Source organism: Pleurodeles waltl, chromosome 8, assembly GCF_031143425.1.
Source record: "Pleurodeles waltl isolate 20211129_DDA chromosome 8, aPleWal1.hap1.20221129, whole genome shotgun sequence".
Taxonomy (NCBI): Eukaryota; Metazoa; Chordata; class Amphibia; order Caudata; family Salamandridae; genus Pleurodeles; species Pleurodeles waltl.
The window spans coordinates 542369178-542396502 of NC_090447.1; the positions used below are offsets into that span (position 1 = coordinate 542369178).

The 27325-nt window shown below is 45.0% G+C and overlaps 1 protein-coding gene across 1 annotated transcript in view; it reads left to right on the forward strand.

Annotated features, from left to right (window-relative positions):
- CFAP47 (cilia and flagella associated protein 47) overlaps positions 1-27325 on the forward strand; it is a 2216809-nt gene that overhangs the window by 1717927 nt on the left and 471557 nt on the right. The window contains exon 57 of the mRNA XM_069204610.1: positions 7786-7881. Within this exon, the coding sequence (XP_069060711.1) occupies positions 7786-7881 (96 nt within the window). The remainder of the gene's footprint in view (positions 1-7785; positions 7882-27325) is intronic.

The window sequence follows — 27325 nt, forward strand, 5'->3', positions numbered from 1 at the left end:
CCACCAGGGGAAAAGCTGCGACCAAAGCTCTAGCACATGGAGTCCCAGTCCTGGACATCTGCCAGGAAGCAATGTGGGCATCCCTGCACACGTTTGCCAAACGCAGCTGCCTGGACTGTCCGGTCCATAGCAACGGGCATTTTGTCCGTTCGGGCCTACAGGTCTTTTTAGTCTGAAACCTTGTCCGCAGCCCACCACCAGGAGGTGATGCCTTGGGTATCTAATCAAAGGTAAGGAATCTGCAGCTTAAAGTCCCTAACAGATGAGCAAGTTACTTACCTTCGGTAAGCATATTCTGGTAGATATTAAATGCAGATTCCTTCCACCCACCCATGCCTCCCTGCTCTGCGGACTTGTTACTAGGGATTGGGTGATCCCTTTTTCAGGGCCCTAGTTGTGATTCACATTGAGCCAGATCTTATTATGGCTCTGCGCTTCTGGCATGGAAAATTATGGTAAAAGTAACTGACAACTGCATGCTTGGGTGGCGCTTATATAGGTCACATCCGGCCTCAGTGACATAACAAGGAGCCAGATGGAGACACCCAATGGTGCGCACAAGGGGTTTTGCTCAGCAAAAGATTCTGGATCCAGCCAAATATCTGGGGAAAGGTAAGGAACATGCAGCTAGATAGTCTGTATCAGATAATATGTTACCGAAGGTAAGTACCTTGTTCGTCAAGAGTTTAAAGGAGAATAGGAATCCAACTGATATGGGGTTGAGGGTTGTGTAGCCCCTTTGCAGTAAATCTGTTTTGTATCATATGAAGCTGAAAGATGGAGCAATATCTGAACAGATTGTTGATGTTCAACCAGCCAAATGAGGATTTTCTCCTCAATGTCTAGCTCTCTTGAGGACCCTCTGAAGATATTTTAGAGATTATTTTGTTCCATATAGTCTTATAATGATTTAAACCCACTTCTTCTATGATTTTGCTAGACTATGACAGATTGGAGATATGCAAGTAATTTCTCATAATCAGCAACTGATCTTTTTATTAGTCTACAAGTTGGCCTGTTTGAGAGGTATATAAACAATCCTTTCTAGATTGTTCACTAGGCAACTTGTAGAGTTGATGGCAATGTAGGGGGATAATGGGATTGAACTGTTTTGAATCTCATGATCTCTCAAGCTTGTGACAGGATTTGTATGATCTTATATGAAAACGAAGGAGTTATCTTGAATTGTTCATTAACCCATTGACAATTACTATAAAGTGTTGCTTTGTGGTCATAATGGTCGCTGGGTTACTCTCTCAAATTCAGTTACCTGATGGACCTTTCTTTTCGAGTCTAGAGGTGAAAGGAGCTAGCACTTGTCAAAACAATTTCCAATTAACAGTGTAACACGTTAGGCTACACAATGAGCATCAGGAATAAAGTAAAGGAGTTTATTACAAGTTAGCAGCCAGGTTATTATAAACAAATCTCAAAAACATGCTATAAAGATACAGGATAACAACAGAAGAACCAAAACTCCCGAACAAGTTTAGGTGAATCCTCATAAGGCAAACCAGAAATTCAGTTCTAGCAATACAGGAAATTAGCAATAAAACCTGATGCTCAGAGAAGAGTCTCTGATCTTTTGTCCCATACATGGGCAAAGTCTAAAGTCATCTATCTAAATCAATCCAAGGAAATTAATAAAGAAAAATCTCAAAAAGTCCAGTAAAATGTGGGAAAAGGAGAATGCATGCATATACTGAAGGTGTCAGCATTTCAGAAGCTCGGTCAAGAGTTTTCTAGAGAGCTAAATATTAGTCTAAGCCACACTCAGCAAGGGAAAAATTTAAGAAGGATAAGGGAAAAGCATAGAAGCCTACACCTCTCAAAGTCTAAAGGATTTGTGTCTAACTTCAGTCTGTGCGAACCCTAGTTAATACCACACGAATCTGCTAGGTAACACCCTGATCACACCATCAGAAGTTCCATCATCTTTTCCAATCTCACATTGTAATCTGCAACATTTGCAGATCCTCCTAGACCAGTCCTGTAAACAATGCCATCCATGAGTACCTGAAACTCTTCGATGCATTACTGAATGAGGGACTGTCAGTTAAAGCTCTGGCTCGCCATGTTCTTCTCCAAGGTCCTCTTCTCAGGCTCTCTATCACAAGTACAAGAGTACATCTATTCTCAAGCTAATAAGTCCTCTTAAATGCACCTTAAAAAAAAAAGACACGCAAGCAGAAGTGGAAAACTATTCATACTGAAAGAAATCCAGGCCTAGTCATGCCAAGTTAAACGTATTATTAAATGTTGCACATTTAAATTGTGTCATATGTGCACATTTAACTTCAAATAAATGAAAATGGCAGTTACACAGACTCAGTTTACATTTCATAATTCAGTTTTAGAGAAACAAAATGCAACTTTGAATAGATTAATATATTTGCAACTAAGAACTACACGTTAACATTTAAATGTGAAAACATTATTGCGCATGTTTATATAAATCTAATTTCTAAAATACGTTAACAGTGTGAGGATGGTTTTCTAAGACTACATTTCAATTTAATAAGGTTGAGGCACACAGTATAAATTGATTTCTTTTTCTACAGTGAATGCACCTCGATATTGAATTCGAGTGCAACATTTTTCATTAATAACGTTAGAACAAGAATATCTGACCCGTGGTATCAGGGATCACTCGCCTTTGCATGTAACTATGTCCACTAATGTGCAGAGTGCACATGGGACATGTAGGATGTAGACCTGACATCACCTGAAAAGGCAGGAGGTCGAGAGTTTGGCTAGGGCCACATAACTCTTTTGTGAAGAGAACAAGGATACAGTACCAAACCCTATCAATTGTGGGACACAACACAACAATCTGGGGTGTCATCACTACTGGGGGGATAGGGGATAGGAGAGAGAGGTGCAACAGATTACCTCCCTGGAGAGTGAACTAATGCACCTGGAGAAAGATTATATGGCATCCAGTACACCTGCTTGAAAACAGATATGGACCTGAAGCGCACTGATTATCAGCCTGTTGCTAACCATGAGGTGAAAACGAATTACCTAGCACAACAGAAACATTTATGAAGCCAGAAACAGATGAGATAAATTAATGGCATGGATTGATAGCAAGAAAGGGGAAGGCATGTATGTTCAGGAACTTATTTTAGCATCGAGGGATATGGTGAGGAATAGCCAGTGGATAGCAGAGGAATTCTTGGGGTACTTGGAGGCATCCTATAGCATGCAGTTACAGGCTCCAGTGGAGGAGGTTCTGGCCTTTGTAGATGACTGTCCCATGGGGTGTCTGGGATCACACCAAATGAAGGACTCGGAGGCTGACATCTCGGTGGAAAAGGTCTCATTGGCCATGGAGCAGATGCAGCCAGCCAAGACTCGAGGCCTGAATGGGCTCCCAATTGAATTATTCCTTAGACTGACCAGATGGACGGCGGAGTCTCTTCATGCAGCCTTTATGGCAGTGTTTCAGAAAGCAGAGCTACCGGCAGATATGCAGACAGCGACAGTTCTTCCCATTCTAAAGTCCCAAAAACCCAGTGATAGATGTAATTCCTATCTGCCAATTTAATTGCTTAAGGCAAATTTTAAAATCCTGGCCAAGGTCCTGGCAATCGGCTGCGGATGGTGGCTACTGAGTCAGTTCATCAAAATCAAAACTGGTTCGTGCCGGGTCAGTCAACAAGAGTAAACCTGAGACATCTCCATAATAACTTGAAGGTTGTAGGGGCAGCACCTGAGGGATGTGTCATTGCCTCATTTGATGCAAATAAAGTCTTTGACTCTGTGGAATGGCCATATATATTTGGGGTTCTGGCCAAGATGGACTTTGGACCAAAGTACATCAAATAGGTCAGACTGCTTTAGGATAGACTGAAAGCCAGAGTGAAGGTCAATGGTTGCATCTTCTGGGGGTTTGGGTGCAAAGGGGTACTTGACGAGGGTTTCCACTTTCGCCAATGCTGTTCACTTTGATGATAGAAGTTCTGGTGGAGTGAATACGGATTGATGCACAGAACTTGGGATGGCCAGGTGGAACTGGTTGGGAAGAATTTATATCGCTAAATGCTGATAGTATTTTACTGTATTTGAGAAACACGGCCCAGGCACTGACCTGTCTGCAAGAAGTCTTTTGCATCTTCGCCAAACATAATGGATTTGCCATGAATTGGGACAAATCCCTATTATTCCCGGGGAGGGTCTGGGAAAAAGATGGGGAGTTCTCCCTGCTGCTTAGAGTGGAAACTAAGAGGTTTAAATAGCTTGAAATTATTTTCCCTAAGGACTCTGATTTACACTATGAGGCAAATCTAGGACCCATGATCAAAAGATTAGAACAGGATGTGCAACACTGGCAAACATTGCCTCTCTTACTATTGGGAAGGCCCGCCATGTTCAAGATGATAGCTCTTCCCAGGCTGTTATAAGTCCTACATAAAAGTCCGTACAAGAGCTTGGATTCTCTGTTTTCTAGAGTAGATGCACTTGTGATAACACTGCTTTTGGCAGGGAAACCACCACGCATAGCTTTGGGGGGCCCTCAGGGGTCCAACTATGAGGGAGGTGTTGCCTTACCTTGAATTCAGAAATATAATGCTGCAACATAAGTGGGAGTGGTTAATGACTGGGCAAATTCAGATTGGGAGGATCTGGTGTTTCAACAGGACTGGCTGGGCATGGATGAAAGAAGCTACATGTATGCTCTGTATGGGGGCAGACAGGCTCCTGGAGCAGGTTCTGCTTCTAGGACAGGAGTGGACACCTGAAAGAGACCTTATAGAGAGATGGGTTGGAATACCATGTTGATCCTGAAGACACCATTGTGGGAGGTGTACAGATTGCACCCAGTGGTTGCACTGAACGGCTTCCAGGGCTGGAATAATATTGGCTTCTCCACCTTGACGGATGTCTGGGACACCAGTGGAGTGGTGCCATTCGCCTACTTTGAGAAAAGTATACCAGATGTCAGACATACAGTGACTTAAATATGACAAGCTAAGACATGCTCTGAGGGCATGTGTGTCACAGGAGGAGGTGACGCAGGAAAACTCCACATTGGAACGAGGACTATTATATGGGCTAGTGGTTAGTAAACTGATTTCAAGAACATATGGTACTATAATGAGGAGTACACAGCCCCCCCTTCTGAAACTGCACACTAGATGGGGGCAAGATTTGGGTGAGCTGGATGATGAAGACTGGCAAATAGCATTGGGGGTCCCACGACGAGGTAGCAATAAATGCGAGTTATCACCTGGTCCAGCTTAAGATTCTGCACCGAACCTACTACACACAATGGCTGCTATATAGGATTGGTAGGGTAATGGACGCAGGTTGTCTCAGAGGCTGCAGGATTGAGGGCACATTGCTACATACGTTTAAGAGTTGTCCCCACTTGTTTGACTTCTGGAAGGCAGTGAGGAGATCAGTACAGGGGCCAAGGGATTTCCCCTAGGACTGCAGCCTCAACTGGTGCTGCTGGGAGTATGGAGACCAACAGATCTATCTCAGTATCATAAAATTCTAGTGAACTTGGACTGCACAGTGGCAAAGAGAGATGTGCCCAAAAATTGAGTAATGGGAATCCAACCCTGTATCACGACTGAGAGGCAGGCATGGAACACTCTAAACTAATAGAAAGGGAGGTATACAAAGGACGAGGTTGTCAGAGGAATTTTGAAAAAATTTGGAGCAGGTGGGGTCTGGGTTCCACCTGAGGGATCAGCCAGGACCCCCTTTGATGCATTTTTGCTTGGGATGTAGGAGGAGCGAGTGCATGAATAGGTTTCACCTGTATCAGAACCAATACATACAGAGAGTAGGCAGCAACATAGTACATAATTACGAGAAGACTTGGTTTTCCACTGTAATGTATGGGGGTGTATGGAGTGATTGTAGGGTGCAAGGTGTGTCATTGCATGGCGTTTATATTATGTTGTGTATAAAAGAAATATTTTATAAAAGCTTTCAAACACACAAAATATGTAGTGCTACATTCACGTATAGATTGCAATTTGTGACGTTAGGAGTAGAGCCAAAATTATGCTGCACCAGTCGCCTCTTCTAACAATCTCCCAATCTACCTTATCCACTGTTTGCGATCCCTATAAACAGGTGCACTCCTTGACTGACCCCCCTTCCATAATAGTGCCTGGAATCCTACTGTCTCCTCCCAAATGAGGGGTGCACACTAAATGTGTACTACCTCTCACGTACACATTTAGCAAGTCTCTCAGGTGCTTTATGCTGTGCAGATGTTCAGTAATATGAAGATGAACAAAGGGATGTTCGGATTTTTACTGGTTGGCTCTCTCGTGCAAATGAGGGACCATTGTATCTTTTGCACCAGGTACTTGTGTGTGGGAAGAGTCATATGGTATTTGGAATTAAGTTTGTTGAGGAGTCTTGGGGCCCTGAACTACTGTTCATGTGGCAGAAAGTGCTTGATTGCACAACATAAAATAATGTGTCATTTTAATCCTCAAGTTAATTTGCACCACATCGATTAGTCTTGAGCCTCCTAGACACTTCGAAAGATATTGTTCGTGTTTGTTACGCACTCGGATACTAATAGGAAAAAGTTGTCATTGTTGACAGGTAGAACTATCAATGGTGCTGCAGGTGCAGTAGCCCCAGAGCCCCATAGGATCTAAGCAGCCCACTGCACCCCAGTTTTCCCCCTCTTTTACTCCTGAACCACAGGTTAGGCCGGCCCATTTTGCTCGGTTATTGCATTAGGTGCCAAGGAATGCTTGCTGTCCATAGGACCCTTGCTTCCCCACTGATTGTTGATGGCGAGCCATCCACAATTCCCTACGTTACGTTTTTCTACGTTACTTCATTTCCACACAGCATTTCAGAACTAGAAATAAGCAGGCAGCAGAAATGCAACTCTGGAAGACGTGTAATCTTTATAATAAATTAAACATGTTTGGTCAAATGCAAATAATAAAACGTGTGCATAATTTAACGTAGAGAGTTTACTTTTTCTATGTATTTTTCCTTTGTCACTTTGTTTTCTAAGTTATGCTATTTTTTGTAAATACAATCATTATATAAAGCTATCGCACTTTTATGTTTCTTATTAGGAAATTGTTATTATTGTGTGAATATAATGTACATTACCAATTATCATAAACTCTCTCAATAAATCTTAGAAACCCCTTCTGCCCGTCATGTCATCAGTTGTTTTTCTTACTCTTTTGTCTTGTCGGCCCATTTCTTTCTTCCTTACGACCTTCATTTTCTTCTATATCCTTTCTTCTCCCATGCTTTCCCAGTTTCGTCTTTCTTTCTCCAGTCCTTCTCATGTCCCTTTCTTCCTTTTAAGGCATCCCACTCGTTGAGTGCTTGCGTATTCAACTATTCCTCTTTTTATTCCTTCACGTCTTTTCTTTGCCTGTCCTCCTTTCTTTCCTACTGTTCCCCTCCACGTTAAACTTGCCTTTACATTCTGAAAACAATATCGATCCTCTTTACTACTTTATAGTGCATTTTAATGTTCGTACCCTTTGATATTTCTACAGGGTAATATGTAATTGTAATGGAAAATCTTCATGTTAAAGTTTCAAATTATTTTGAGCACACCAAGCAAAGTGATTCAGGATGCAAAAAAGCAAGGAAGAGCACGGGCTTGGAATGGGCTGTCACGTCTTATTTCAAAGCATACTTTGAAGAACATTCATCTGTGAAGTTCTTTCATTAGGCTAGGTCTTTGATCACATTTCAACCTCCAGTGAATTTCTTTCCTTGAATGTGACATTAAAGTGTAAGAGAATCTTTTTTTCTTTCTTTTTACGTTATTAGATCAGGAACAGACCATGCACCGACTCAGTGCCTCTATCCTACGCCACTCCATCAATACAGAGTCTGTTTTCTGCCTACCACTCAAGCAGACACAAGGTACGTCCTAGTTTGTTTCGTTACTGTGGGGAGGGCAGTAGAGGAAGCTGCTTTTAAGATAACATCAACCCTGAGTATACTTCTTAAGGGATCTTGGCAAGGAGTTAGTTCATCCCTGTTTTTAATTACTAAGGACAGTCAGATTAACACAGTCTGCTCAATTTGTTTCGTACCATTAATATTGGCCCATTCAGAAGAAATGCACAACACGTTATTTGGCACCACCCATGGTCCAACCTGTGGCCCAAACAGTAAAAGGTAGTTGAAAAAACTGTGCAAATTTGTTGAACTGGGAGCAGAGACAGAGAAAGGGGTCACAGGGTGACTGGCGTGAAAGGTGGGTGAAAAAAAGTGTCTGCTGGGATGCCAGTGAGTGCAGATGAAGCAGGGGAAGGTAAAGGGTGAAAGACCAAGCAGATGGAGACCATGGTGATGGACTGAGGAGTAAGTGGAGCATGAAACAGTAAAAAGAGAGAAAAAATGCAAGCTTTGCAGCGACCAAGCCATCCCGCACACCTCTGACTGAAATCAACGTTTGAATTAAGGCCCTTATTACAATGCTGGAGGTCTTAAGACCACCAGCCATGCGATGGCGGTCAGACTGCTCCACTCCAGGTGGTCTGACCGCCACATTACGTCACTGGCGGTCGGATGGCCGTCCCGACCAGAAACATGGTTCCCAATGGGCTTACAGCAGTCTGAGTCGTGCTCAACCACTGAAGCGTTGATCACATGTCCAGTTTCCCCGCCATGAAAAGGCTGGCAGAAATCCAGTGCTGGGGACCACAGGGACACTGGGGGGCACTCTCTGGGTGCCGACATTGGCCTCGGCTCCATGAGGCCAATGCCACCACATGGTTTTCGCTGGACTGACCAGTGGAAACCTCTGATTTCAGATGTTTCTGCTGGTCAGCCCAGGGGAAACCTTGTGATAGGGCCGGGAGGAAGACCGCCAGCTCTGTGGCGGTCTCCTCTCCACAGGTCTGGCAGTTCGGGTTTCAGGCTGCAGACTCATAATGAGGCCCTAAGACTGTTTACGAAGCTTATGGAGAAATAATGCATTATTTTTGTCTGGTGAAAATTATCCAAGCATACATACTTTTGTAAGGACAAACATTAATTTGCCATTTTTTCTTATATGTAATTGATTTGATGGCAAAAAATTACAATGAAATAATTTTAGTTGTGCTGGTAAGGAATAGATAAATGTATTACAAACTTACAAATGGTCTTCTTGAAGGAGATACATTTGCAGGTAGAGGTACAACTTTATCAATCAATTTCAGACTTCTTTACATAAATCAAAAATGAGTAGTCATAATTATTTTAAATAATCAGTTTCAGCGAATAATGATTTGTCAACACACTTAGCATAAATAGCTTATATGGTATCAATAAATATAGAAAACATAGGGATGTGTCTTATACAAGACAACTAGTAGCTAGCAAGAAATATTGTAAGACTATATAGTTCTCTTATAGGTGCAAAATATATTGTGTTAAAATATAATTAAAACATTCTTTATATACTTTAAAAGTGACATGGTCAGAATGGTTATAATAATTTAGGCACAGCACATAATGAGGCAGCTTGACCATTGGTAGTGTCAGGCAGTAACCTTAGTATCACACCAAAGTTTCCATGTGTATAATATTCTGAAGAATTCAACTTGTATGCAGTTTGAAATATTGAGAAAGAAATAAACACATCATATTGACAAATATATGCAAAAAGAAATCCAGCATCATTCCATGCTTTCAAAAGTTTGATATATTTTCAAGTTTCAAAGAAGGATTGTGCTAGTGAGATTGATTTTCAACATTTGACACTGAAGTGAAACAGAAGTCAAATTCTAGTAGTGCTGCTTTAGAAAGTTTTATAATTGGAGATATCTTAGTCATAGTTAAAAAAAAGGTTGCAATGAGAAAGGCCAAACCACGTTTTTTCAATTGAAATCTATGTGGGGGTTGAAACAAAATTTTTTGGTATCAAAAGCAGAAAGACATGTCTATTTAAAAAAGCAGAATGATAGTTATAAAAATCAGTGAGGTTTCAACCACCTTTAGTTTGAAAGTTTTAACCTTCTTGTAACATATTCTTGTGGGTTTATTATTCTGTTTAAATTTAGAGAATATAAAATGTACATTGCTGTGAAATGCTCTGGATAACTGTAAACCTAGCAGGGAAAGTAAATATAGAGTCTGTAGATGAATGATCATTTTAATAGCTTCAAACTTTCTGCACCAGTTTAAACATTGAGGAGGCCATGTATTATTTTTACCTTTATCTTTAGAAGCATCATTTAACAGTTTATACCAATAGTACTCCAAATGGATTTAGCAAATATGATAAGTAAGTACATACAATTATTAAGATACCAGTGTTGTGCAGCATACCAGAAGAACAGTACTCTTTAATGGAAAACATGTTTTGCTTACATGAATGATATAAGCCATGGGTACTTGCAAACTTTTCCAGAGGGATCAAAAAGTTTGGACTTGGGTGTGACTGAGGGCTGAAGAGTTGGCGATCTGGGTTTTGGGGGGGGCGAGTGATTGGCAACATGGGCATAGTGGAAGGGAAGCTTGTACATCTAGTGACTGAATTGTACTATATGTGAAATCAGAAGATCTGGTATCAATCCCGGCTTTGCCACTTGGCAAAATAGTGTGATCCTAGGTCATTGTTTTATTTCACTTTGCCTCCTTTTTCTTTATTAGCAAATATAAGATGACCTCAAAATACATGAAATCAGGATGTGTGCTTTACATAATCTTCTCTTATGTTTGATTAGAAAAATTATAATATTGTCCATGTACGGTAGCAACAAAGGCCACCAAAAAGGTGCAAATAACAACTGATTTGCCTCTTAGTTCACTATTGCCATTGTTGTCAGGGTGGGTGAAGCATGCAGGTTTCTAAATTTCTGATTGAAACTTATCGCTTGAAAAATGCTTATCAATGCACTGATGTACTAAGGTAAAATTATTCTGCATGATTAAATATGTGTTTTGAATCTTGAAGAGACTTTGCCGTATTCTTGCACTTTTTTGTAAGATGTTTTGAAAAATGAAGAGGTTCATAATTTTGGGTGGTGCACGATTTATTCTTTCCCTTTACTTCAGTAAAGTGTAAATAATTGTTTTCCCGTTTATTTAGCTTCTTTTTTATGTTAGTCGTGAGTCAAGCAAACAGCAGCCCAGTGCTGCTGCTGATCTGAAGGTCGCATGTAAAGGTCAGGAGGGCAGCAAGCAGCCCACGGGCTATACTTTGAGTATAACTGATATAAGCAGAAGCTTGGGCATTACTATCAATAATTTGAAAGATGAAAGAAACAGATGCAGAAGGTACATAAACTTATAATAATTATTGACCATCATTGCTTCCCTATACATATGCTCTATCTCTCTTAAAATTGGTGAATAGCACAAAATAATGACTCATAAAAAAAGAAAGGGGGATAATAGGCAATCTTACCTAGTGCTAGTAAAAAGATTAAAATAATTTGTGGTGATTCCTTTCACAATAAATTGAGCTGTTATCTTAACGTATTCGATTTTGACCCTGTTGGTGTAATTTGGGCCACAGAAAAAAAAACAATTAAAGTTTCATAAAGAACATTTCAATTAAACGTAAGCTTTTTTTTTCAGTATCTCATGCCAAAATGCCAATGGGGTCCTTGAAGAAACAAAAGTTGGATAGTACATGTCAAACAGTTCTTGTGTTATAAGAAAACAGCCTGACTTTCTTAAATGGTGCCTGATCTTCGGAAATAATGGAATTTAGGACCTCTGTTAGATAGAATAATTTTATATACCTTACTTTCCTGATCTGTTCTGTGAAAGAGTCCTACAGTTCAGAGAGAGAAGTGAGATATTTTTCTGGCTTATGTGAAGCTGCTGTGATGGAACCACCAACTGATGCATCATTGTGAAAATCTTTATTCAAGGGTACGAGATGTGGAAATAAAGTTGGTGAGAAAGCTTTGCTAAATTCAGCAGACAGAACATCAAGGCTGGGAAGTTTACCAGAATTAATTGACTTTATGGAAATATTCATTTCATTTAAACATCTAAGGAGATCCAATAAGTCTTTATCTTCCTGAGAGATAGAGCAAAAATCATACACTTTCAGAAATTCATCTATAATATCAAGATGAATGGAATCTGGTTTGCCAGACAACTTAGCATAATATGACTTAAATTATGTAGCAATATCTTCTGTAGAAAGTAGTAAAGTTCCATCTTTATTTCTAATAGCATGAATTTGATTGCTGTCATCTTTAATTTTCAGATAACCTAGTAGTTTCCTAGATCTAATGATAATGAATTAATATTTTGCTGTATCTTTTGGTGGTGGGTAACCAGCTCTTTTACTAAGCATGGCATAATATTCATAATATAACCTTTTCAACGTAAGTTTGTATTTGTTATCATTCAAGGAGAAAAACATTTTTTTGAACTTCTCAATGTATTTCTCTAAAGTCAAAATAGTGGAACTAAGTCAATTTTTCATGGACCATTGTTTAAATCGCTGCACCTCTGATTTATGTTTTGAAAGCATCCCTGATGTATCTGTAACAGTATTTTTGGAGAAGGGCGTGGCTTGCTTTAATGACAACTTGGCTACTTAACCCCCTCTCTCCCATTGACATTGACAGAAATCCTGTCCAATCTTCTTTTCTGAGCACCCCCATGAAAGCAGGCTTTGAGACTGGGAGGACAAGAACATTTCTATATACTGGCCTAGCTGAGATTCTAGTGAGGATGACTAGAATAACCCCTGAAATGTTAAGGTATTGCAGCCGGGTCTCCCTCCTACCACATGGCTGGGAATACATCAAAGGGAAGCAGCATGCATTCTGTGCCATGAAGAGGAGGGGAGTAGCTGTGTAATCAGTTTATTTACCCCTCGACTGACGGGTGCCTCAGCAGAAGGCAACCTGTAACTAGGAGGGCATGTGAGATGACAGAAGATTACAGTACTTGAGAGTGCTTGGGCCCTTAAATACTAGCCCCTTCCTCCCGCCCCCTCACTCTGTCTTCTGTGACTGTCAGCTGTCACAGAGGACAATTATTGTTGACTACCATGCACTGCCAGTGACTATTGGTGGCACGGGCAGACACTTGTGTGGTGTTGATTGGAACCCTATTGAGTGGTAGTATTCTTATTACTCTGCAGAGCATAATATGTTATGTAGGATAGATAACTTTCTTCTACCCCAAACCTTTGTATATTGATCTTTGGGGGTTAGGCTATTTGACCCATGGGATTTTGTTTCACTCTGCACTAGTGCTGATATTAGATGGTAGACACAACCAATATTTTTGGGATTGATTGGCAATTGAAAAATGAATACTTGTTGGAAACACTGAGACGCAACTAGAATACTTGATAGAAACATTGAGACGCAACTAACAGCTGCTTTAATGAAAATGTAGGCTCAGTCCAGTAGTCCACAAACCTGTGGAAGGCATAATGTACTGTAGTTGGGGGCCAGGCCATAGCTAGTATTATTGGAAGAATGTGATAGAGACCAGAAGCTAAGAACAATGGAGGAAGAGGTGTTAAAGCTAGAGTAGAGCTACTGTCCTGTCCACCCAGGAAGCAAAGTAAAAAAAATACAACTATTAAGATGTGACTATATTAAGTTGGGAACAAATCAGGAAAACTGCTGGCATTACTCAGCACAAGGGGGAGGGAGAGATGTGGATGGATGGGAATTATACCTGTGTGAAATGTTGAAAGCTATAACAGTCTGTTAGGTGAGGCATAAAAGAGGACTGTGTATCATAGGTCAGAAGGTCAAACATCTAAATTTTAGAAAGTCCCTCCAAGGTTTCCTGTCTTATTCATTGTTCTTCTGCCTTTCAATAGGCAAACAGATGATTGATGCTAAGGGAAAGGTTTGCCAGTATTGAGCTCTCTAAACATTTTCTTTTTCACTTAATGTTGAGCATGAAACCTCTTAGCTCTCGGTTTTGTACAGTAACTACTCTCACTTGCAAGCGTGATGTAGCATTAATCCCACGGACTGGCAAATTCCTTCAATATTTCCACCACCAGATAGTGTTTTGCAGTTATTGCCTTAGTACACAGTAACGAAAAACATATTTATAAATAGTGAATATTCTATAATTGTCTCATCATTCATTATTTTGTGTTAATCTCTAGTCTGTCATTATTCTTTTGGAAATATGCCAGTCTTCATATATATAAATTCTGTGCTTTAATTGCTCATCTCTCCCAGGATAAGAATCCCTCCAATAGACTATAATATTGCCCTTCCACCCAACAGTCAATATTGTAGAGTTTGGACAGTGACTGTCCCGGCAAAAAAGCATTGTAATAATGTGTCCTGTCAGCACATAAATGTCTTACAATAATTCAGCTAAGTTGCACATAAATTTGTCGAAATGTTTTGTGACCTATTACATAATTATTAATAAATATGCATAGAGAGTGAGTAATTGTGTATTTTTCCGGTTCACGCTACCTGTTGCAGTACATAATTCAAATTGTTTGCTAGAAAAATCTGTAATATTTTCCCCAGAATCCATATTCTGCCCTAATGCTATACTGTTGCAGAAGGTTATTAGGTCTTGCACATTTACCTTTGAAATTAAACTGGATCCAGATATGAATCCCTCCCTGATAGTATCCCAGATTTACTCACTACAGGGACATCTTTATGAAGTCCCTAAAATCCAATGTCATTTCTGTGGTAGCATATTTCTAATTATTATAAGAGATTAAATACTTTTCACTTTTAAGAGCCACTGCCAATTAACATTTCTGCTGGAGCATTGCTGTGGTGACTCACTCATATGCCAATAATTCCTACTGCTTAACTTTTCTGGGGAACTCAAGTCGATGGTCCATCAAGGTGCTAATTTAATCAGACATTGTCTTACCTGTATAGGCAGACCAGTGGGTGGTCTTCCTTTCTTTCACTTGAGATTGGAAAACTGGCTGGGTCCAGGCTGTCTTAGAGAAAGGCTAGTATTAATGCAAAGAAGGCAGGGGAATTAAGCCATTTTGGCACAGGTGTTTTGACTTTAAAATTTCCCAACAGGGCTCACACAACTTAGATTATTTAGCAAGCAACAGTGCCAGTTTCATCTGGCTTGTGTTCTAACGTGACCCCTGAGGTTTTATACCAAAAGTGGGAGACCTTCCTACTGTGTTATCCACTGGAACAATGTGGTATTTTGATTTCTGATGGTGCCTTTCTATTCCTCATCAATGCCTTAAACACTGTGCCTTCTGTGGTTTGTGTGTGTATATGCATGACCTAGCTTCCTACCTTGAGCAGCAGTTGGGGCATGGATTAGGAAGAGGACAGTAAACTAGAAACCCAGGACCTATTTTGGCAATGGGGGTTAGCAATAGAGCTTAAATGAACAATAGGAAGAAGGAAAGAAAAAATATAAAAATATAGAGATAAGACACACACCAAAAGCAGTCCCCTCCACTGCCCCAGACATTATGATGACCTTCAGCCTTTAATGAATACATCTACGGCTTTACTGATTAAGCCCACCAACTTTGTGTGAGGTTGTAAAACTTGATGTTGATGTCCCCCTGGCTGTGCATTAAAGCAGGTATAATTTGACTCACATGGATTAGAGTAGTGGGTTTTCTGAGAAACTAAGAAATCTGCTACAAAACACTGAAAAGTGAAGATGGAAACAGGCTTTATTTTTTTGAATGTAGCAAATAATATTGGAAAAGCCTACATCTTTAACCAAACCACAAATGATTATCATTTGGTGTTAAAGAACAATTATGTTCTTCTCATGCTCTCAGTGCCTCTGCCAAAAATTATGACTTTGGTTTTAGCAGTATTACCAAGGAGGTGATTTTGATGACTGTATTTATCTACTGTCAATATTGCCCTCAACAAGCCAGCCCCGGTTTGATCTGAAATGACCAGATAGTCTGTGTATTGGTGTAAGTGTATATGAATGTTGCTTAATTTGGGTGTTAAAGATCAAGCTCTGGACAGAACAGTTATAAAGTCTCTGTATAGAAACTGAACAACAGGGGAGCAAGCAAGCATCCCTGCTTTAGCTTGCTATTGGTGTCAATATTTTCAGAGAGGTGGAGCACTACTGCAGCATGACCTGAACTCAATATGTCTACAAGGTTTGGATTGCCTTAAGTGATGTGTCTAAAATCCTCCACTTTATCAGCTAGTGTCCTATAACCCTTCTGTTCACCATCGAAGGCTGCAATAACACCAATGAAACAAGCAAATAATTATGCCTTTGTGGTGTGCCCTATCCAATAAATTCAAAAAGAGATACTATGTTATACAGTATGATGCATTCTGATGGATACAACTTCCTGTGGATTCCTCACGTAATGAATACTCCCATTGCGCCAGCATTCAACGCAAATTTTCTTCCCAGCTCTGCACGCCGATGAGGACATCACTATTGCCTGACTCCCACATGACTCCGTCTGATGTCATCGTAGCAATAAGAGGACCTCGCCGGCGTGCTGACGTCAGTTCCCTTTTTTCCGTGCCTTCGAAGCATAACGGTTTTTCTCCCGGCTCTTGGGGAGCTACTGTTTCTCTAAGGTATTACTTTGTTAAAATGTCTCCACCTCATAAATCAGGATTCAAGCCTTGGAGTAGTGCTGGGGTCGTATGTTGGTGACGGACCCGCATAATGACTGCCTGTGGTGTTTGATTTCCGAGCACGACGTGGAGTGTGGTTCGTGTAAAAAAAATTAACCTGAAGGCGCTCAAGGAGCGAGAGGCCAGGCTGTTTTTGGCCAAGGCTAAAAAGAAAGAGAAGCATATGCATCAGAGGTCATCTTCAGGGAAGTCCTTGAGGTCGCATAAGAGACGGCGTCGGCATGATTCCCGGCGTCGCTCTGAGAGAGACCGATCCCGGTCGAGGTCACCATCTATTCGGCGTCGTCCAACGTGGGATGTCAGTCTGGTGACTCCTCAGCCTGAGAGCCCTCAGGCTTCTCCGGCGCCTTTGGTATTTGAGGTGGTCGAGCCTCACCAGAGTCCTTGCTTCTCGCCTGCAGGGCAGTCGGAGGTGCCTAATCCAGCGCCGACGCTGCAGGAGTATCCAACATTCCCAGCTCCAGGAGCGTATCCAGGGGCATTCTTGCATGCTATGTTTAATATCTGTAGCTCCATGGCCCCTGGCGGTGCACCGGCTGGTCCCTCAGGTCCGTTAGCTTTTGGATTGGGTGTTCCGACTTCATACAAGTCGACGCCGTTCATGCCCTTCTGTCCAGCAGAGGGTGCTGGTTCGGCACCGGTGCCGTTGGCATCGCCGAGGAGACCTTCGACGCCAGTGGCTTCTGTGGATCTGGTGGCGCCGATGACTCCGCCATGAATCCAGTCGACGCCGGGGAAGAGAGACCGTTTATCCATGGGCACCGATGGATCAGGCGTCGGGCGAATCCGGAGACCGGGGTGTGTCTCCTGGGTGGCATCAGCCGAGGTCATTGTCCAATTCTATGTCGACGCCGAGGATAGAGGCCAGGCTACGTTCAAGAAGAAGGGCTCTGAGGCGTTTGGAGGAGCAAGAGTATAGAAGGCAGCTCCTGGAGGAAGGAGAAATTGCTGAGCCCCTGGAGGACTTTCAGGGTTTGGACTCTGCGAGTGGTCTCAATACTTCCCCTGACTGGGATCTAGCCTCTCCTGGGGAAGTTACTGAGAGGGCTGCCTCGTTCTGTACTGTGATAAGGAAGGCAGCAGACTCTCTGGACCTTCCGCTACCGGTAGATGAGGTAAAGACGAACATTCTGACAGAAGTCTTGCATCCTGCTTTGGCTGCTGCGGAACCACTCCTTCCGTTCAATAAGGCTCTTACAGAACCAGCCATGGAAGTTTGGAGGAAACCTGTATCTTCGACTGCTGTAAGCAGATCGGTGGCGAGAAGATATAGAGTGGCTCCTGGGGACCCAGGATTCCTCTCTCGGCATCCAACTCTGGAGAGTCTGGTGGTTCAGGCCTCGTGCTCCTCACGTTCGGCTCCTGGTTCCTTCCCTGGGGCTCCATCGGACAGGGAGTCGAAAAGGATGGAGCAGTCTGCTAAGAAGATTTTTTCTTCATGCAGTATGGCCCTTAAGTCTGCAAATGCCACTTGTGTTTTGGGCAGGAATATTCATGCCCTGATGGACGCGGCCAAGGTTGTGCTACCTGATTTGCCTCAGGATTTGCAGGGTCTCCTGTCTGATGCGCAAGCGGCAGCGATTTAGGTTATTCAGTCGGGCTGGATACGTCGGTCTCGGTGGCCATGGCAATGGGCACATCCATGGTCACCAGGAGACATGCATGGTTGAGGTCTTCTGGATTTTCAACAGATGCACAGACGACCCTTTTGGACTTGCCATTTGATGGGGGCAAGTTGTTTGGTTCCAAAGCGGACTCTGCCTTAGAGTGTTTTAAGGAGAGCAGGGTACTGCGAAGTCCCTAGGCCTGCAGGCTTCTACTCCCACCCCGTTCAGGTCTTTTAGAAGATTCAGGGGTTTGGACGAGGAACTTCTTTTCGGGGGAGACACTTACCGGCAGGCCAACAACCGTCCAGCCTTCCCTATAGGTCCTATAGAGGGCGGGTTGGGTTAGAATGAGAGGCGCCACCCAGCAGCACCCTGCCTCTTCCTCTTCCTCCGGAGGAGTGCAACAGGGAAAGCAGCCTTAGTCCTCCATCCATTGCATACCATGCTTCTCCTTTAGGGGGAAGGTTGTTTCATTTTCTCCACATGTGGGAGTTGATTACATTGGACTCCTCAATATTGTGGGGAAAGGTTATGCCCTTCCTTTTCTGGAGTTTCCTCCCTCCCATCCCTCCTCCTTTTGCACAGAAGACCATCTCCTGTTGTTGCAGCAGGAAGTTCTAGTTCTTTTATCCAAAGGTGCAGTGGAGTTGGTTCCAAAGCAGGAAAGGAAAGGGTTCATGGTTGTTATTCAAGATATTTCCTGATCCCCAAGAAGGATGGTCGTTTGAGGCCTGTCCTGGACCTGAGGGTTTTGAATTGGTTCCTCAAACAGGAAAAATTCAAAATGCTTACCCTAGCGCAGGTGCTTCTGCCGTTGAACAAAGAAGATTGGATGGTGTCTGTCGACTTACAGGATGCTTACTTTCATATCCCTATTCTGAAATCGCACAGGAAGTATCTCTGGTTTGTGGTACAGTCCAACACTACCAGTTTGTGGTCCTTCCTTTTGGTCTTACTTCAGCACCTCGAGTCTTCACGAAGGTAATGGCTGTGGTTGCAGCAAATCTCAGGAGGAAGGGAATATCGGTATTCCCTTACCTGGACGATTGCTTGATCAAAGCCAAGTCTCAAGAGCTCGGTCTGCATCACCTGCAGATGACAACACAGTTGTTGTTCGATCTGGGGTTTTCGGTAAATGTGCCCAAATCTCACCTGGAAGCCCTCTCAACGCCTCCTGTTCATAGGAGCAGTACTGGACACAACATTGAATCGGGCCTTTCCTTCGCCTCAGCGGATTCAGGACATTCAGGCTTTGATTCCAATGTTTCAAAGTGGAGCGGTTGTTCCAGTCCTCAAGGTCCTACGTCTGCTCGGTCTGTTCGCTTCTTCCATTATGTTGGTCACTCATGCACGCTGGCCACTTCAGTGGTGTCTCCGCAGGCAGTGGTTTCAGCACAGAGGGGATCTTGAGGAGTCGAGAAAGATTTCCAGAGACACTGCAGCGGATCTACGATGTTGGGCTGCGGACGGCAACCTTTCCCAAGGAAGGCCGTTTTTGCTACCACCACCAATGGTCACGGTTATAACGGATGCCTCCACTCTAGGGTGGGGAGCTCATCTGGGGGACCTGGAGGTCAAAGGTCATTGGTCTTCAGTGGTACAGATGTTTCATATCAGTCCGTTAGAATTGTGGGCGATACGTTTGGCTCTCAAGGCCTTCCTACATTCCCTTTGTGGTCAGTCGGTTCAGGTCCTGACGGACAACACTACCGCAATGTGGTACATCAACAAGCAGGGAGGAGTAGGGTCGTACCTTCTTTGCAGAGAGGCTCTGTGACTCTGGTCCTGGGCACAGGGCCATCAGATTTGCATAGTAGCAAACCATTTAGCCTGAGTTCTGAACATACGTGCAGAGAGTCTCAGTCGACACTTCTCGGTCGATCACGAGTGGCGTCTCCATCCAGACCTGGTCCTTCACATCTTCTGGATGTGGGGATTCCCTCAGGTAGACCTCTTTGCCACTCGGGAGAACGCGCACTGTCCGTCGTTCTGCAGCCTCCAGTATCCGGTGCAAGGTGTGTTGGGGGACGCATTTCAGATGTCCTAGTACAGCCAGCTGCTTTACACGTTTCCCCCCCATACCCTTGATTCCTCGGGTTCTGAGGAAGATTCGCCAATACCGGGCCCAAGTCATCTTAATAGCTCTGGATTGACCAAGAAGGGTGTGGTACACAGACCTTCTCCAACTCTCACAGTGCCCTCCACTCTGTCTCCCTCACAGGACAGACCTCCTCTCGCCGTCGCAGGGGCAGGTTCTACACTCCCACCTCCAGAGCCTGCACCTTCATGCCTGGAGATTGAACGGGACAATCTGAGTTCCTTTTCTCTCCCGCCAGAAGTGGTGGACGTTATTTTATCAGAAAGGCGACACTCCACCAAATCTATCTATGCTGGCAGATGGGCAAAATTTGTTGCTTGGTTTGGAGAGAAGCAAATTGATCCTTTACGGGCCCATTTGTCATACATTTTATTATTTGCGTTGTCCTTGGCACAGAGGGGTTGTGCAGTTGCGACTGTTAAGGGCTATCTGTCGGCACTGTCGGCCTTTCTATGCCTTCCCGATCAACCCTCTTTATTTAAGTCCCCTATAGTTATAAGGTTCTTAAAGGGTCTTACCAATAGGTTTCCTCCCACTCCGTTTATTATGCCTCAATGGTATTTGAATTTAGTTCTTACATTCCTTATGGGTTCGCCATTTGAACCTTTACATTCATGTTCGTTAAGATTTTTGGTGCTAAAGACTGTTTTTCTCATAGCCATCACGTCGGCTAGGCGAGTGAGTGAACTTCAAGCGCTTAGCGTTAAACCCCCTTTTACTTCTTTTCATGCCGACAAGGTGGTGTTGAGGTCCAGGGCGGCTTTCCTACCAAATGTTGTTACACCCTTCCATTTGGGACAATCTATAACTCTCTTGTCTTTCTACCCTCCTCACCATCCATCAAAAGAGGAGGAGAGACTGCATTGGCTTGACCCGAGGAGAGCTTTAAGTTTCTACATCGAGAGAATGAGAGAGTTCCGTGTGGACGATCAGCTCTTCATTGGCTACATGGGGAAGAGGAAAGGCAAGGCTATCCACAAAAGAAAACTGTCCAGGTGGGTCATTCTTTGCATAAAAGTATGTTATTCCTTAGCAAAGAGGGTTCCTCCTGTTGGAATTAGAGCCCATTCCACCAGGGCTAAGTCAACTTCTTCGGCCTTGACTAGAGGTGTTCCTGTGGATGAAATTTGTAAGGCTGCGACTTGGGCTTCCCTCCATACTATTGCAAATCATTATTGCTTGGACTCAGAGGTTAGGAGGGATAGCCATTTTGCACGGTCCGTGCTGCAGGATTTCTTGGTGTGACCATTCAGGCACCCGCCACCAAGTCCGGTACTGCTTTGGGACTCTATTCATTAGGTGAGGAATCCACAGGTAGTTGTATCCATCAGAAGAACAAGTTACTTACCTTCGGTAACGCCTTTTCTGGTGGATACACTAGCTACCTGTAGATTCCCCATGGTCCCACCCGCCTCCCCATTGCCTGGTTGGTCATACCAAGATTTCCTGGGGTGAATGTATATAAGGATGTGTATTTGTATATTTTCATTGTATATGTATAGATATGTGTGATATATAGATATTTATATTTGTATATTTTGCTGTTTTTATTTGATTAAATATTGCGTATTATATTTGATGTAGTCATGTCAAGTATGTGATGTCAGGTGTTCACCTCAAAGGCATGTAAAAAATTGTGAAAACTGACATCAGCACACCAGTGAGGTCCTCTTATTGCCACTATGACGTCAGACGGAGTTGCGTGGGAGTTGGGCAATAGTGACGTCCTCATCGACGTGCAGAGCTGGGAAGAACATTTCCGTTGAATGCTGGCGCATTGGGAGAATTCATTAGGTGAGGAATCCACAGGTAGCTAGTGTATCCACCAGAAAAGGCGTTACCGAAGGTAAGTAACTTGTTCTTTACTCCTAAAAACAGTCTAATACAATGAGAGCGAATTAGCTGTGACTAGAGCACTAATTTGTTGAGCAATAGTTTATCAAGGACTTGAGCATCAGCGTCAAGTAGTGTTATTAATCTATAGTTACAAGGATCACTCAAATCTTCCTTTTAGAAGCAGGGAGTTAAAATTGAGCGTCTCAAGGCATTTGGGATGTCAGCTTGAGACAACACAGCAAACTAGAGGAGAGAGAGCAATCCTGCTTAGTGTGTTGCATCTGGTTTAAAGCATGCTGCAGTGAAGTCTTTTATCACCTGTGATGCCACTGTGTTTCTGATGTGACATGACACTGTGGCTACTTTGGTAGGGCTAACATCTTTACCACAATCGATATTAAGTTTGACATGTCATTCCATTGAAATTGCATAAAAATTCTCAACATATGGAGGGCGTGGCTTGAGCGTCAAGATGGCGGCCGCACCTTAAAGGTGCTCCTGACCCCTCCGTCATCCACTCAAGAAATGCGCATTAATGGCCCTCCCCGGAGGAGAAGGGAGACGGCGGAAGGTCAGGGCAGCCCCTGGGACGTCCGAACTGCGTCCCGGGGACCGCAGGCCTAAGGGGAGCGGAAAAACGAACGGAGCGCCCGCACTCAAAATGGCGGACGCACCGAACGCATGAAAGGTGGCCGGCAGATTGGCGATGATTGGGGTCACGGGCGTGGGACCGATGACACCTGGTCCGCGCTGCGAACCCGGCAAAACTGAGCACGGGCGGCGCTGAGGCTGGGGTGAGTCCGACGGCCCGGCGAGCACCAGGGAGCACCCCGAAGGACGATGACGGGTCGCGGTGGCCCCCCTGCTTCTTCCTCCTCTCGCGCTGGTGAGTGACTGCTGCCCCTGGCCCCATCGATCCGGGCCCCTTCTGGAGGACACAGCGGAGACGACACTGGGGCCATGAGATAAGGAGGGAGCGATTATTCTCCCCCGTGACTAATAACCTTCAGTCGCCGGGAGCCCCAGGACCTGGGGGTGTGAGGTGGATGAGGAGGGGAACAGGCCTTAATGGGGATGCAGGTGTGAAGAGAGACGGAGGTCCCTGTGGCCAAAGGTGAAGTGTGTTTTTCCCCCCCCCCCAATCTGTACCACGAGAAAGGAATCACAGCCAAGGCACATCGACGGAGGTGGGCACACCGGCAGAAGTGGGCATTCCGGCAGAAATTGATGGTCCCAAAAGGCAATTAAAATGGGCAAAGATAGACAAACCCGCACCGCCGCGGCGCAGACGTGCATCGACAAATTTGCCACGGGCCCCAGTGGAGCCCCGAAAGATGACCAAAGGGCAGAGAGTGGTGAAGGGAGGCAGGCCGGGAACAGCGGCCTGGTGGCTATCCTTCAAGCAATACAATCATCCCAAGAAGCGGTGGAAGGCAAAATTGGAGAAGTGAGGGTGGATGTGGCCCTGGTATGCCAAGACCTTCGTAATGCAACAGCGAGGATTGCGGAAACGGAGTCCAGAATCTCCACGTTGGAAGACGATCTGGCGGCCCTCAAAACACAGGTATCAACACTAACAACTCGGACAGCAGAACTATACAGAAGGGCTGAAGATGCCGAAAACAGATCCCGCCGCAACAACCTCAGAATTGTGGGACTGCCCGAAAACACCGCGCCTCCTCCCTGGCCATATTCCTGGAGGCCTGGTTCAGATCCTGGTTGCCCCGGGATCTTCTGACACCCTGGTTTGCGATTGAGCGCGCACATCGGGCCCTGCAGGCTAGACCCCCCCGGGCTCTCCACTGAGGCCAGTGATCCTTAGACTTTTCAACTTCAGAGACAGAGATGCGATACTCCAAGCAGCAAGATCAAAAGGAGACCTGCACTGTGATGGAACCAAAGTCATGGTGTTCCCAGACTATACCAAAGACGTTCAAATGCAACGCCGCTCGTTTACAGAAGTTAAACAAAAGCTGAGGGCGATGGAGGTGCCGTACCGCATTCTCTTCCCGGCCAAACTAAGGGTGGTTCACAACAATAAGACCTACTTCTTTGAATCCCCCGACCAGGCTTGGAAATGGCTAACCGAAGAGGTCCCGATGGGCTTTGATGGGGAGGAGCGGCGGCTGGCACTCACTGGCCAGCAGACGAACAACTAGCCGCGACGACCAGGGGGGTCCCGCCGGAGAACTCGCTCCAGAAGGCGCAAGGAGAGGGGAGAATCGATCTCAGGCTCCCCAAGAGGATCCGCGGAGGAGACAACCCAGGGGCCTGGGGTAGAGGGGAGACCGAGAGACACAGGAGGGGACCGGCGACCCGGAGACTCTGGGGAACTGCTCCCCGGAACAGCAGAAGACACTGACCTCTCACGAAGCCCAGTGTTGTGAGTCCTCCTCCGGAGAGGGGAGAGTTGGGCCAGGAGGGCCAGAGACCAAAACGAGGTCACGGCGCTTATGTTCAAGTGTAACAAAACTTAACACTTCTTAATCCGCAAGTATGGAGGGGTCCACCATAGCTCAGACACTAAAAGTTATCAGCTCATTATGTTTGGGAATGAGCTGTTGGTATTGGGGGACAGATGCTTCTGGGGGGAAGTATGGGGTGGGAAGGGAGTTAGGGGACATGTTAAGTTCTACCCAGTCAACAGGCTGTTATTATTGTTCTTTACAGTTAATGTAGGTCTAGGGTCTCCACTACCGGCTGGAAATAATAGTAGTAAGTCACTCCGACAAAGAAAGCACACAGGCTGGGCTGAATTCTGTCAGCCCGGATGCCCACGGAAAGAACCGAGGGAGAGATCAATGAGGTCAGTTTATGGATGGGTATGGGGGGTAGGAATGGGGACGACTCGCATAATATCATGGAACGTCAACGGGCTCCTTGATAAGATAAAAAGGTCAGCAGTGCTCGCTTACATTCACAGACATAAAGCCAACATACTCCTGATGCAGGAGACACATCTCATGGGGAATAAATGCCCCTTCTTAGCCCGTAAGGGATTTGACAGGGTATTCCACGCAGGGCTTATGAGAGGCTCAAGAGGGGTTGCAGTATTGCTGCATCACTCACTACCTATGGTAGTGAGACAAGAATAGAGAGACCCGCAAGGGAGATATGTGGCGATCTCAGGTACGGTAGAGGGCCAGACAATTAACATTGTGAGCGCTTATGCTCCCCCGAACATGGTGCGTAAGACTCTAGGAGATCTGACAAGACTATTAGCGGAGCTGCCCCCTGGGAACACAGTGATAGGGGGCGACTTCAACGCAGTCCCAAACCCAGGGCTGGACACGAGTGGGGGACCCTCAGCCCATAGACAGGCCTTGGCCACTAGTTTGGAAGGATGGATGACATCAACGGGGCTTTGTGATGCCTGGAGGGCGTGGCACCCTAGACGCAAACAATTCATACATAGTTCGGCAGCCCATAGCACACAATCCAGGATAGACCTGGTGTTTGTGTCAGCCAGGGAATGTGGACACCTCTCCCACATCGAGATTCTGCCGCGTGGGATCTCGGACCACGCGCCGGTTCGGCTCAAGATGGGCCTCGCAGACCCGCTTATCCGTCCCATATGGAGGCTAAACGCTTGGCATTTACAAGACGAAGAAGTTGTTGATAGCTCAAGGGAGTCGTTACGCGATTACTTTAATATTAATGATGGCTCGGTGAGATCACCCGGAACCCTATGGGCTGCAAGTAAGGTGGTACTGAGAGGGACAGCTAAGGGCCTAATCTGTGCTCGGGAACACACCCGGGACTCCCGAATCACCCAGCTGGAGGCCTGTGCCACTCTTCTTGAAGCAGAGCAAAAATCACACTCGAACGAACGGATAACCAGACACCTCTTGCTGATTCAGGAGGAGATACGTAGTTTATCCCTAGAAGCGGCTAAACACATGTGTCGCGCCTCCACGGCACGAGTGTACGGTTGGGGCAACAAAACAGGGAAACTACTGTATTGGTTGATTTCCCAACAACAGGCTCCCCAAATCGTCCCTGAGATATGCAATGAACAAGGGGAACGGTTGGTTGAACTCCAAGATGTGGCCGAAACGTTCGCTGAATTCTGTAAGGCCTTATATCGAGCGACAAGTCCAGAGAATACGGGCTCCCCAGACCGGTTCCTGGCAAATTCTTCACTCCCGGTTCTGCCCACTGCAGACTTACGGGCTTTGGAGGAGCCGTTCACGGAGGCGGAGATTGGCGATGCCATAGCGGCAATGGGAGTTGGGAAAACTCCCGGACCTGATTGGTTTCCTCCAGAATACTACAAAAGATTCAAGGAGGAACTGGTCCCACACCTAATGAATCTCTACGCTGAGGTAGACCAGAAAGGCCTTTTTCCAGACGGGCTAGACGTTGCCACCATTGTCGTACTGCCTAAGACCCAACCCTCCTCCCTCTCCTGCGCTGATTATAGACCCCTATCTCTCATTAACAGTGAAGTAAAGACCTACACCACAATGCTGGCCTCCCGCCTCAAGAGGGTGTTGCCCCTACTAGTGCACCCGGATCAGTGTGGATTCATGACCGGACGTAGCACGCGCCACTGTATACGAAGGCTCCAGGTGGCCCTCGCAAGGCGACATCGATTGCCCCAGCACTTGGCTCTCCTATTTGTCGACTTCGAAAAGGCATTATACTCAGTTAATTGGGAATTCCTTTTTGCGGTGCTCCGACGCGCCGGTTTCGGGCCAAGATTCCATAGACTGGTCCAGGCCTTGTATACCAAGCCCACGGCGCGGGTGCGGGTCAATGGAGTCTTGTCCTCGGCCTTTCCGATTCATCGGGGAACCCGACAGGGCTGCCCCCTCTCTCCTCTCCTTTTTGCCCTGGCCATTGAGCCATTAGCGGGAATGCTGAGAGAAGACCCGGTTTACCAGGGTTGGAGATGGGGCCCCTCCGAGTGGCCTTATATGCGGATGATGTCCTGTTATACATGGCAAACCCGGGAGTGACCGGACCCCAAAGCTTCCATCTACTGCGGCACTTCGAGGAGGCCTCGGGGCTCAAAATGAACCCGTCCAAATCGGTACTAGTCCCTCTGACGCAGTCACGAGACTGCTTCGACTGGCAGACGGTGGTTCCGCTTCGCCGGCTAAGTTTTAAATATTTAGGGATATGGGTCGCACTGCTCCCTGAGCTATCCTGGTCCCTGAACCTCAATCCATTGGTGTCTCGCATACTGGAAGACCTTAAGCAATGGCATTCATTGCCACTGAATATTTTGGGCCGTATAGCTCTATACAAGA